This window comes from Balaenoptera physalus (genome assembly GCF_965194825.1).
Source record: "Balaenoptera physalus genome assembly, chromosome: 21".
NCBI classification, from domain to species: Eukaryota; Metazoa; Chordata; class Mammalia; order Artiodactyla; family Balaenopteridae; genus Balaenoptera; species Balaenoptera physalus.
Window position 1 is genome coordinate 30,805,489 of NC_138902.1, and position 13,850 is coordinate 30,819,338.

Below are 13,850 nucleotides of genomic sequence, written 5' to 3' on the forward strand. Positions count from 1 at the left end.
AGTTATTTTTAATTTGATCAGTCTCTAGATCTGAAAATCAGAAAAACATGAGGCAAACTGATTTATATTTGGGGGACATTTTCCAACAAGGAGACAGTAGGGAGAAATCTGCTATAAGATTTTTTCTGGTGAAGGGAAAACTAATTCTGCCAACCAATGAATGACTTGATATTAATTTGTTGTCACAAGTACAAAAACCAAAACTTTGGAGAAAAAAAAAATTCCATTATGCCAACACTCTTAAGCCCTCACCCAAAACTAAAGCTGTGTGAAAACTGGTCTTATTTCCAAAAAACATTTACTGGATTCCTTTTCTGCATGTTTTCATGCTTTTCCTCTACTGTGTGGTTGGCACCTAATTCTTCTGAATCTATTTCCTTAGAGTGCTTGCAAATAAAACCGATGCTTTGCCTTCTCTGCCACATTGCAAAAAGAGATGTTTTTATTAATTGGATCATTTATATCTCTTCTCATTATTTTTTCCTCAAACTCAGCTCGGAAACCAGAACTTAACTGCCAATGTGCTGGAGGTAAATGCTTCACAAACACACAGACAAACCCCACCAGAAGCCTCTTCTTCATGCCCTCCTTCTGTGGTACCTTTTAACCCAACCACTTTTTCACCAGATGGTGGCTCCAGCCCAGCATCACTTACCCTGCTACCACCTGCTGATTTGGGGCCTTCACACCTCCAAAGACCCCCAACGTTTTTGCATTGCTTTTATAAACCCCTTCTTCCTGCTCCTGCCTGCCTTACCCACAGCAACGCCACAGGCTCTCTCACTACAGCCCTCCCAGGGCGAGCATTCCCACTGCTCCTCCAAGGAGTACTCCTCAGCCACCCCAGATGAGCTGCAGATAGCTGACTCGGACAAACTGACTGTTCTGAAACACCTTCCCCAACCGCGGGTCAGCAGTCTGCCAGGACAGACGGCATCACTTTAACCACCCCTGCTATCATGCATGTAATCATTCTTCTTTCCTATGCTCCATCGTTTTTTAAACAGATCTCCAAAGACCAAAAGGACCAATTTCTTGTCTGCCATCTGATTTTGCAGCTGAGCATTTTTATTTGCATAGATGTTGATTCCATCTAAACCGATTCTGTACAATCTGTTATGGAAATACATTACATTCATCCTCAAAAACCTATTTTGGGCTCAAAAGGTCAATTATATTCTCTTCATTCGTTTTAGAGTCACTTATGTTTACACTGTGTTGCTCTAGCTAATGAGTTGTACAGTGATTTGCCTTAATAAGAAGTTTTCTCAGAAATTTAGATAGGTATACATATAATATGATGATGATTAGTAGAGAAAGTCTAAAATTTTAATCCAGTATTAAATCCTGGTAGATAACAGTTTACTTCAGAGATTCATATGCATGTGCCCTGTGTGAACAGTTCACATCTCCTTATTTGTCACATGCATGATTACTCACTGTATGATGTTAATTCTTCTTGCTCCCCTTTCATTAACAGCTACATCTTTTGAACCCATCTATCCAGCAGGAGTGAATGATGTAAATAACCTTAATCTACATTGCAGAAACTTGGCCCTATGATTTTGTTGGAATTATTTTCCCAAGACACTCCAGTATAGAAATTTATGAATATTTATTGTTTTATATATCAATAATTTGTCTTCCATTTAGAGCAATATATAAATATTTCCCATACGTATTTATTTCATCTAAATATATCTACTTGACAAGCAGTCCCTAATAAATGATTTATAAATGCCTAAAGTGTTTCAAAATTTTATGGCGCAGATTTTCTATTGCATATAAAGTATAGATAATAGCTTCAATTTGAAAGGCACATAACTTTAGGCAAAATAAAGGGAATTTTTTTCTAAAATTGATTTCATAATGAAGTTCTAAATATGCACTGTCATAGAGAAAATTTTAGCTGTGCTACATAATTTTTATGTTGCATCAAGGTCATAAATCTGTGAATTTCATGCCTGGAGAAATATTATAAACTATATGTTTTTCAAGACATTGCAATTACAGAAGACAAAAGATACTTTTTAGTATCTTTACTAAATACTTAATAATACTTTAGATGGGCTTCAGTATTCATTCAACAGCTGGGTATAAAACTTTCCCCTGAAATGTTGCATTCAGAGACTAGCTCCAGAAGGAACCTCCTTTTCCACAGCTAATACCTCCCCTGCCACTAGTACCTGGAGTGCAACAGGCATGAGCCTCTCCATGTTCTACTATGCTTTCAATAGTTCTTTACTTTTAAAACTCTAAGGAATGCCTTTACCCAAAAATACAAAGCAGTGATAGGGTATTAATTTATGTACTAGCCTATTTAATTTACTGTTTCTAAGACTCTTCAGGAGCCTGAGAGGCATACGTATAGCTTTGTGGAGCCGACTGTAACTGAACTTAGTTTCAAGTAACAGTTTAAACTGCACATACCTTCTCCATGAGATGGTTTTCCTAATAATTATTTCACTATAACAATAAAGTATTTTCTAAAATTCTAATAGTATTATTTCATTAGTAAAATCCTAATTGATTTAACATGCTGAAAGACTAAATCTATTTGCAGCTTTTATTTTGTTTAACCCATAACCAATGTTATTGAAACCATCAAAATAGGAGGCAGGGCAACTTTCCTAAGTTTAGTTACATAGTAACATGATAGTTTTTAATAAGAAGAATTCTCCTGCCTTTAACATTAATTATAACAATAATATTTAAATTATATTTACAAAGATCAACCAAACTGGATTTGGGCAAGGAGGCAAAGATAGTCTCGAATAATTCATCAAAGATATATAAGCACTCTGAAGCATTTGGGTAGATCAGTGCATCACGCTTATCTGAATGGCCAGTGCTCTAAGGTAGACGACCCTCAAGATAGGGTTGCTAATAATGATTTCTGTAACAGCTCAGAGCAGTAGTTCATCATTAAGCACAATCATTGTAATGATATGCTTACTGACTTTAGGACAGATGTGGTATGGCTATAAAGTAATGAAACTAGATTAATTCTACATTATTTGAAAACATCTGCTTTAAAGTGAAAAATCATAGAAATGTGCAATTAATTTACCTATGTTTCAGGCCTATACTACAGAAGTTTAATTTGTTTTAAAATAAGCAGATAAAGGTCACAAATTATAGTTCTTTACCTATGTGTATATATGTGTTTTGTGTGTATGCAGCTGTAAGGTATTTTAACTAAATGCTCTTACTAATGTTTTATCTTATTTGCATGCATTATGCAATCTCCACAATGCTCAGTGCTGTGTTGTGGACAGATCGGCATGCTTAATAGTGAGCTCAACCTCTCTAACTGAGCTGATTCAATTCAATTAGAATATGTATCTATTGAATATCTACTATCCTATTAGCACCAGGTTGCATGTTATACAGAAAAATATGTTTTAAAAGCATATATACGACCATCTTCAACAAGAATCTTGAAATACCACTGGGGATATGAAAATACTCAAATATAAAGCAATCAAAACAATAAATTATTAAAGAACCAAAAAGAGGCCTATAACGTGCTAAATGAAACATGAGTAGAAGAAGCCGGGGGTTTAACACCACTTTCTGATGCTTCGCCAGGTATTTGATTCTTCCAGAATAGATTGCTTCATGACATATATAAATCCAAACAATTGTCCTCCTTATGTTAGTCACCTTGCCCTGGAAACCTTGATTCGCTACAGGATATATATCCCTGATTAAGTCTGAAAACCGATCACTTTCCTCTTTTCAAAGAATGTTCTTTTACAATCCTACACGCAGAGCAGTGTGATTTAAGTCACGACATTAGAGCAGATTCACCCTCCACGTTTATTTTATACTGGCTCCTCTGATATCTTTGGACATCACTGTTGGCAGAGCAATGTGCCCACGGGTCAGCTGCTTCCATTCTCCTAATCACCTCCTGTGCCCTCTGACATTTAAAGAGAGTGATTTTCAGAGTAAAGGAAGATAGAGAAGACACTGAAAACAAAAATGTCCCATGCCCTTCTCGACATCAGTTAGTAAATAAATACTTGACGGCTGATGACTGTCATGTGAATGGAAGCCATTACTGCCATCTAAAGGAGTGACGTTTACAGGGGACCGTGTGCTTTAACAGGATGTCTTTGCACTTTTCTCAGAGCCAGATAACAGTGAATGGAAACTCTGGAGGCACTGTGAGTCCACTGAGTTACTACCAAAGGCCGTTTTCCCCTTCTGCCTACTCGCTACCAGGCTCACTCAATTCAAGCATTATCATGCAGCATGGCCGGTCACTTGGTAAGTCATCTGATAGTCATGATTTTCATGACAATTTCAATATAACAGGTACAAAGTAAATGAGAAAAATATAAAGCATCCAAGTAATTTTTGGAAAAGGAAGCAGAAACATTCAATACTCCACTATTTAATGAGCCTCTCCTAGGGGAGGAATTAAAGGCAGAGGATTTAACACTGGAGAAAATAGGGACCCGGCTATTCCAAGATGATGACTGCATCTATATCGGAGTCTGGAGAAGGCTATTAGATATTTGGGGTGATGGGGCAGAAAGAAAAAGATGGCCAGTTGGGGAGAGGAGTGTGCATATATACCAGGAGAACATTCATGTAGTGAATTTCCGTGGGTGGCAAATACCCTCCATGTTCGAGGCAGCCCTTTCTTTTGTGGAAAAGCTTTCATTGTAGAAAATTCTTTTGATATATATAAAGAAGAACTATTTAACAGTTAAAACAGTTTAACAAGGGGATAGGCTGCCTCCCAAAGTAGTAAACTACTATTCAAACTGAGACCAGAAGACCACCAGTCAGGGATGTGAGTTCCTTTAAATAATGATGCAGAATTTTATAGAAAGGTAGTTCTTAATCCTTTGGGAATTAAGAACTAAATGAAAGACAGAGCTCTCCTCCCCCCCAAAAAAATGAACATTAGGACATTCATATAAATTTTTAAACATATGATTTCATGGGGCTCATGAACTCTTTAAAGTTTCCTGGAAAAGAAGCTGTGCTATATAATGTTAGAAACATTTTTATGCAGCAAAATATATTAGGACAATTTAGAAAATAATGTAATAAATATTTCTTAGTTTTTAAAAATGTAAAAAAAAAACCCAAACAAACATTGAAAAACAGACCAAATCGAACCATCATCTGAATTCAAGCTGAGAAAGGTTCCATGTTGAGCAACTAGAAGGACTGCAGGGCAGCAAGAAACAGGGAAAACGGCGGAGGACCACGTGACCACAACATACCTCTCAGAAAAGCAGGAGACCGATCCTCTGGCCACCACCAACCAGCAGAGAGGAAGAAACTAGAACACAGGGCTTTAACTCCCATGTCCTCGTTGACAGCAGACAGCGCCTTCTCTTCCCCGACACTGTGTATTGAAAGAAGATGAGGCTGTTAGTTTACCCAGGAACACCCAGCCTATGGATTGTGGAACTCAACTTCTATGGCCAGCAAAACCTCTCTAACTATAAGACTTACATGTAGCCACGAGACTCAAAGAGAAGTCTAAATACACTTGCACCTTCTCTAAGGCTGCTCCTGGGATCATCTGTGAATCTTATAATGATGTCCTTTTACAGTATAAGAGAGTAGAATGTCTTTGTGCCAAAATACTGCCCTTATATAATCACTCCCTGGTGTAGTTTTATAATAGGAGTCCATTATATCTAGATTCTTTATGGAGCTATGCATGATCACACATCTATAGTAAAACTCTACAAATTATCCTAGCCATAATATTTTTCCAAATAATTATTATCAAAGTTGGATTCTGTCCCCTTTGCCTGTCTTAATGAACACAGTTTTGTCCCTCCCACCCCAACAAACAAAATATATAAATACTTAAGTATGGACAGGCTTTTATATTAGAACATATCAATGGGTGGATTTTACATATAAACTATACTACAGAGAAAGAAATTCTGTAGATAAATACTGAACAAATTCCAATTGGCCAGTGCTGAGATAGGTCCTGAGGAGGATATACAAATCTATTCTGCCCTAGAGGAACTTTATAAAGTTGAGGACAAAGCTGCAAAAATGAGAGTTAGTGGACCATATAAGAGCATAATAAAATAAAAGGCTAACTTGTAAGCTGTAAGTTCATAGAATCTTATGACCCACATATGAAGAGAGTTAACACTGTTTGTTTACGCTAGGACTTTGCAAATACTCAGTGCTCAAAGTGTTTGATAGAAATACTAGCATCATGGTTGCCCACTCAAATCCTTTCTGTAATTAAATGGAAAATCAGAGTCAAATATCACTTTGCGTCTTAATTCAGAGTTGCTTGGAAAAGATACTACTTTTACATACAATGGCACGTAAAGCAGTTTTATTCCTAGCCATATTCATTCTTCATCAGAAATGGATTGAAAATGCTTTTCTGTTGCAAACTAAAACACAGCCATGGTAACAGCAGTTACAAATATTATAACAGATATTAGTTTACAAAGGTCTTATCTCTACTTATCCTTATAATGATGAGTTAAATTTTTTAAAAATCTTATGAAATTTTGTATAAATTTGCTACAAAAACACAGTCATATCTTTTTAGATGTCTATATCTATATTTATATCTATACCTATACATAATCAATGACTGCTACCCTGATATAAGGACTTTTCCATATGCACATAAAAAGAGACCTGACTAACAGATCTGACAAACCATGGCCAAGAGTCATTCTTGGTCAGCAAAATTTTGAAATTTATTGTAGAAAAACAGGAGGTCATATTATCAATTGTACTAAATAAATGATAATGTAGATTTTCATAAATACCTGTAAACTCTAAGTGGAATATATAGTACACCTATGTCCTCTCTGTTTCTTATGAAAGTATACCAAAAATTTAACGAAGATGGCATGAAGAGCATGATAAATCTCAGTCACAATGTATGCTTAGGGCAATTTTCACATCCAAGGGGTGAGAAGTCATGGTTTTTGCTACTTTAAAGTAAAAGTGAAGCTACTTAACTTTAGTGGCCATCGTGGAGTCTTAAATAAACGTTAATACTAATAGCTTACGATCATTTCTCTACCCATAAGCTTTCACATCCAAGTATATGTTTGGATGTGAAGATTTCCTTATGTGATTTTTGTTTTCACTTTATTTTTATAAAATCAGTGTCATAGACTCAATAGTCATATTTTTCATCCTAAAAGTACACTTTCGTACTTTAAAATAATGGTAGTCAGCAGTTTCACCAAAATAATAGCAATGTAAATGATGACCTGAAGGAAATTACTAAACTTGTCCCAGCTTCTGTCCCCTCATTTATAAAATGGACCCCTCACCCAAGATTACTAGAAGGATAAAATGAAGTAATGCATGTACAATGCCTTCTTAACACAGTGGCTGCCACGTGGCCGCATGGTCTTTCAACAAATATTATTCTTCCCCTTCCCCTTATCACTGAATAATGAGGATCTTGTTGTTAGAGGTCTATTCAATATATACCTACACGTTAACAATGAGTGGCTCAAATCTAAGGTCAATGAGTTAAAAGATATAGTGATGGAAATACACTTTATATTTATTTATAAATATATTATAATATAGTATTATATATTTACATATAACTATGTAATTATACGTAATTACATGTAATTAAATATATTATATTACGGTAGGCATGAGGCTCCATTAATTTGACTCCTCGTGCATCAAGTATATTTCGCCAAATTTTCTCCACAGATTCCTCAGAGACATACCCCCAGCATGCACAGTCTCTGGACGGCAGCATGGGCAGCTCGATACCGCTGTACAGATCCTCAGAGGAGGAGAAGAGAGTGACAGTCATCAAAGCACCGCACTACCCGGGGATCGGGCCGGTGGATGAATCCGGAATCCCCACGGCAATTAGAACGGTAGGAAATGCCAGCGCGCCTTGCTCCGGGGCTGTGCACAGGCTCCACAAAGGATGGATTGTCAATGGCTTTGTGCATTCCTATGCTCTTATATAATGAGGATTGCCCTCCGTGCCATCTGAGTTCTCATGAATATTATGCTGTGTGTGGCAGAGAAAGGGAACTGTCGATTGAAGATAATGACCCAATCTGTGTTTCCATTTCAATTAAAAATCACGAAAAAAAAATCACGAAAATTGTGATTCTGTTAAACGATAAAAGTAGGCTTTGTTTGGTTTTACCTTTTCCACGGAGTGTTGGGGCAATAGAGAGAGAAAAGAGAAGGAAGAAGAAAATGTGAATTCTTTGGCTGCACTGAATTCCCATGGGCATTGCGAATAAACCAGTGATTTGTTTCTTGAGATGGATGTGTGTTACCACCAGGAGACTGGGAGCTGTGAATTGGGTGCTGGGCAGCGAGATGATTGGAGGGAAGGGAGTTCATGTCATGGAAAGGAAAAACTGTCTGAGGAAAATACACACCACGTTTTAGTGTCCCTCGTCAGCTGTGCCTGCTGTGAGCTCTCCGGGGCGATAAGTGAAAGTGTTTGGGGTTTTTTTTTTTAAGTCTTTAAACTCTGCCAGAACATTGCTCGGTGTGTCAGGGCAGCCCCTTCTGGCAAAGCTCAGCAGCAGCAGAGGCTGAGCTTGGGCAGGCAGCTGCTTGCTGATCCAGGCCACTTGGAGAGGAGGTCTGTACTGGCCTGCACGAAGGAATACTGGGGGCGCCAGGATGAGAGCGGCGGCACCTCTGCAGGTGAAACTGGGGGGTGGTGAGAGAATGGAGCGCCGACTGCATACACTCGGTCTCCAACACCCACGCACGCGGCCGGGCTGGTGCCGAGAGCTACTGGCCTGGAAGGCAAACCTGGGGGGCCAAAGACAAGGGTGGAGAGAGGAAAAGAACCGGCAAGAGATCAGAAAAAGAGATCAGGGACGATTGGAATCGCTCAGAAAGAACGAAAGACAAAGACTGGGGGTCTCTTGTCTCCTTGGATTTGCATTCATCATATGGGGATCCTGTGTTCGGAGAGGAGAGTTGAAAATTGATTATTCCAAGCATCTGTATGAGAATTGGAAGCCAGAAAGTAAATCTGTAGAGCAGTTGCTGGGGCTTTAGACTCATTAGATTCTGGGGATGTTGAATGTGACTAATTATAAAGTCCTAAAAATCTCTGTTGGAACCAATGATTGTCATATTTAAGTGACAGGAAAAGTTCAGGGATTGTGACTAACATTCTTGATCTTATGGTGACTGCATGTTTCCGGTGGTGGCACTTTGTTGTTTGTTTCTCTTTTAAGATTTCTGACTCAAAATGGTTTAATTTGAATTTTTCTTCCTAATAATGTAGGGATACAGTGCCAGACAGGTACAGTGTCTCTGGTTTTGTTTAACTGACCCTTGACAAATTAGGAGATCCCTGATTCTGTGTAGTTATAGATTGTCTGATTTTATCTGAGACCTCTAGGTATGTTTTTAAGTCAATATATGATAGACACAAATGGACATGCAAAGCTGGAACTGTCTTTATTCGTAAGATATAATTTTCTTAAATAGCAAGACCTTGCTTTTTACGTTTTAAAAGGAAAAAACTGAGATGTTATAGATGGTTAGTGAAAAATCAAGAAATATTAAAAATTTATATATTTTTAATCTACTGCCAAATCAAAAGCATGTTTAGACATGCATAGACAAACGCAGATACTAGACATTCAATGCAAGTTCCCCCTCTATAAAATAGAAAATAAAAATATAAGCAACTCAGAAGTTCCTTATAAGGAACCAGCATTTTTATGTACAGCTGTGCTCTTATGTAGACTGTTCAAAGTTTACAGAGAAGGTACAGGTGTGAAGAGTCATTCACATTTCTTATCTGTCAGCCCCACAGAGCACATCCCCAAGTATAGCTGTGTTTATAAATGTGGAGTCTCGCCATGTCTGAGCCACGGCAGGCCAAGAATCTCCAAGGCTGTTTTTCTTTCTCATCCGCATAGAAAGTAATAATTATCAGACTTACATTGCTTCACAGGGGCTTTCTGCTCAGTGTACACACCAAAGGCAGTACTGTCCCAGTGTATCATCTCAGAGTCTCATTTTAGACAACCAGCATAGACCAAGGAAACAGAATTTCAAAAAGTAACATGGAAACTCTAGAAAGCCAAGAATTAACCAAATGTTATCTGAAGAAAGGGAAGCAGCTCCCCAGACTGCCCTCTCTCATGCGACCTGGGACGTCTAATGTTAGCCTTTTACTGCCATCCTTAAAAACAACAACAACAAAACCCGCTAGGTTTCAGATCCCACGAGACTGTGTAATTAAGGCGAGTAGTTAAGTGAAATGTAAGATTCTTTCCTTCAAGTTCAAATATAACAACGTTTGAATCTTTTCCAATCTGGAAAGGGGCGAAAATAGAATAGAATAATGTATACTGGTGTATATTCTTATTGCTTGGAAGTATTAAACAGTAATGAAAGGAACCAAGATTTGAATCTAGGTTGATCTGACATTAATCTCAGCTTTCCACTGCAGCCTACTGTTTATATTATGTCAAAAGCGGGGTGGATAAGGAGCTTCTGCTTTTAAGGAACTTAGTTTAGCACAGCAAATGTTGCCAACATTTTATTATCACGTTAAAGAAATTTTGAAACAATATCTATATTTTGTGACTTCCTCTAGGACACTAGATTGTTTACTATAGTCAGTATTTTAGTAACTTAGACTAGTAAATACCAAATTTTTATTTCTCTTATTCTAAGCCAATGATCAGAATACAATTCGAGTCCAAAATATTCCCTAGTTAATTTTTAAAATAATGTCTTGAACACTATACTCACTAACAAGTTATTATGGATAATGATAATTATCACCAAAAATGTAGAAAATATGTGTCTTTTCCCTTTTTGGAAATCTCTGCACGACAAATCAATGTAGAGTTCTGATGTTTTGTAAACTACAGGAGTGTAAAATTTCAGGCATATTCAGCCAAGTTATAGAAAACAACCAAATAGTGATTTACTAGTAGCTACTGTCCATGCAAAATCATTGTGAAGAACAAATACACAAGTAAGCTTCCTGAAATTTGAGTAGACTTCCGTTTACCTAATCTCAATGTTTGCCGTAACAACCTACATGGTGGCATTTATAAAAGGGACTTTAAATGCTTAGAGGACTTCTTTTAGAAAGGGACATAGAGTTTTAGTATTCCCATTTACCAGTCTCACACTCCTCTTTGCCAACCAACTTGGGCATTTCCTGGCATCTCTGTGCTCACCATATAAAGCTAGCAGATGGCACAACAGAGATCCCGCCGGATATGCGCCCTCCAGCAAGTGAAGGAAAAACTCCTGTCTGTCAGGGTGCATTGCCATATACAGCGATATAACTCACTTATTCAGCTTCCTCGTTGCCATTGGTTGTGTCCAGGTATGGCTGGGAAACATTTTTACACAAAGTTATGTCTTATTTTTTATTGCTAAAGACTGCAAAGGAATTAAAGCTTAATGAAAAAGAAATCCATCTTTTATGAAAATAAATGTCCCTTAAAGATACATGTTCATCTACTTTGTTTAACCCAGCAAATAACAGCTAGACTCTTGCTTTATCACTGCCTCTCCCACCAGCTCCCACCATTTGAGTATAAAGTCCACCAGTGATCCACTCAATATTTCCATTGTAGAAAGAGCCTAGAATGAGTGGAGAAGTGATTCCCAACAAAGTCAGTTAGCCCTTGATGTTACTCTGTATTTGTGGTGATTACCAGAATCATATATTCTTAGAGATCAAAATAAGTCTAGATATAGCACAAAACCCTCAATTTCCAGGTGGAAAACACGATGACCACATTGGAAAGAAAAATCAGGATATAAAATCTACACCAAAGCTCAGTCTAACAAACACAATATTTTTGTGGCCTTCCTAACAGAATATTTTCTTTGAAGAGAACTGCCTCGAAAAATCTGTATATTTAGTCACTATGTACAGAATGGTCAAGTTTCTTACCAGAATAACCCTGGAAGAGTTAAAATGAAGACACTCCAAGCAAAATCTTGAATTATGATTATAAAGGCATATGTCCACTTTCACAGGTATACGATTAGGTAGACTTCCATCCAATAACCTGGATTCATTCATTGTTTTATTCTGTAAATATCTGAGGTTCCCTACTGTTATGATTTATTGAGCATTTCTTATATTCTAGGCATTGTTCTAGGTCTTTTTGTATACACTGTCTCTTTCAATTTCCATAACAATTCTACGATGTGGATATAATTATTTCATCTTAGAGAAAACTGAGGCCCTAAAAGGTTACCTCACTTGCCCAAATTCTTATTGCTTGGAAGTATTAAACAGTAATGAAAGGAACCAAGATTTGAATCTAGGTTGATCTGACATTAATCTCAGCTTTCCACTGCAGCCTACTGTTTATATTATGTCAAAAGCGGGGTGGATAAGGAGCTTCTGCTTTTAAGGAACTTACAGTTTAGCACAGCAAATGTTGCCAACATTTTATTATCACGTTAAAGAAATTTTGAAACAATATCTATATTTTGTGACTTCCTCTAGGACACTAGATTGTTTACTATAGTCAGTATTTTAGTAACTTAGACTAGTAAATACCAAATTTTTATTTCTCTAATTCTAAGCCGATGATCAGAATACAATTCGAGTCCAAAATATTCCCTAGTTAATTTTTAAAATAATGTCTTGAACAGTATACTAACAAGTTATTATGGATAATGATAATATCCATAATATCCAAAAGGAGCGAAGCAAACAATTACAACAGTATAACTTTTATTCAGTTAATTTTATATAAATAAGCTTGTACAAATATCAACTATCTAGGGCTGGGCACAGCTGTGACCTGGAAGAAATAGAACCATAGCGTATAACATTCCAACTCAGCCTCCACCCAAACAAAGGGTAATATATTTACAAATTGCATGTATCCCTGGATAAATTACTGATATGTCATCATGACATAGTAAAGAGTCAGAACAGAAATCTGCTATTTAAAAAGATAAAATATACAAAGAGGAACAATGTTCATTTGGAACCAGTTTTGTAACTGTTGGACATTTTCTTTTACAGACAGTTGACAGGCCAAAGGACTGGTACAAGACCATGTTTAAGCAAATCCACATGGTGCACAAGCCAGGTATGTAGTTCTGTTTTCTGGTCAGGTCCTCGTGGGCTGAAGGATGCACACTCTTTCGTGTAGTTTCGGTTCACACAGACTGTCAAGACCCCAGCAAACTTCATGGCCCTCCCTTCTTTTCAGCACTCCTCCTTATTCTTAGATCACCCCTCAACTCCCAGACACCTGCGCTCCTGCTTCACCCCTGAGCTGCCAGGAAGCCTCTTAGAAGGTGACCCTTGGAGTAGTGCCAGGGGCTCTGGCTTTATGCCTTCATCCTTCCCCATCCACACTATAAACTGGCCTGGCGTATTATCTGCTTAAACGGACGCATTATTCCTCTGTCCACGTGTATCTGCCCCATATCAAGACAGTGACTGTAGCTGGGTCTCACTGAGTTGACAAGGGATCTTTAAAGCACTTACTAAAGGAAATTCATGATCCAGAACAGGTGGAAAGGAGGAAGAGGGACTGATATCTGTATGCTGTGAAGTGGGCAGTGGAGCAAACCTTTACAGCCCAGAGAAGTCAATTTGCAAAGGCCCAGCAAAAAAAAAAACAGAAAAAGAAAACCCCATAATATTTGAAAATTTAAAAATGGTTTTATGAACTAGGCAAAATGAACTAACAAATCTGTTGTTTCTCTGAAGTTCTGCTATCTTGTTAGGATGTGGTGACCAATCTGTATTATCATAATATTTATGTTTCATTTTCTAGATGATGACACAGACATGTATAATACTCCTTATACATATAATGCAGGTAGGATGGGTTTCCTTGCTTGGCATGAATACACTG

At 37.5% G+C, this 13,850-nt stretch overlaps 2 protein-coding genes across 40 annotated transcripts in view; one reads left to right on the forward strand and one right to left on the reverse strand.

Annotated features, from left to right (window-relative positions):
- Positions 1–13,850, reverse strand: part of TLR3 (toll like receptor 3) — a 358,863-nt gene that overhangs the window by 319,857 nt on the left and 25,156 nt on the right. Inside the window, exon 3 of the mRNA XM_082444780.1 lies at positions 5,247–5,371. The gene's annotated coding sequence lies outside the window, so the exon portion shown is untranslated. The remainder of the gene's footprint in view (positions 1–5,246; positions 5,372–13,850) is intronic.
- The window catches only part of SORBS2 (sorbin and SH3 domain containing 2), a 202,842-nt gene that overhangs the window by 130,132 nt on the left and 58,860 nt on the right, over positions 1–13,850 (forward strand). For 20 of the 39 annotated variants that reach the window (XM_082444742.1, XM_082444762.1, XM_082444740.1 and 17 more), the window contains 5 exons: positions 495–530; positions 4,137–4,275; positions 7,702–7,874; positions 13,007–13,073; positions 13,770–13,814. In XM_082444742.1, the coding sequence (XP_082300868.1) occupies positions 495–530; positions 4,137–4,275; positions 7,702–7,874; positions 13,007–13,073; positions 13,770–13,814 (460 nt within the window). The remainder of the gene's footprint in view (positions 1–494; positions 531–4,136; positions 4,276–7,701; positions 7,875–13,006; positions 13,074–13,769; positions 13,815–13,850) is intronic. The other 19 variants (XM_082444774.1, XM_082444748.1, XM_082444749.1 and 16 more) reach the window with 1 other exon arrangement.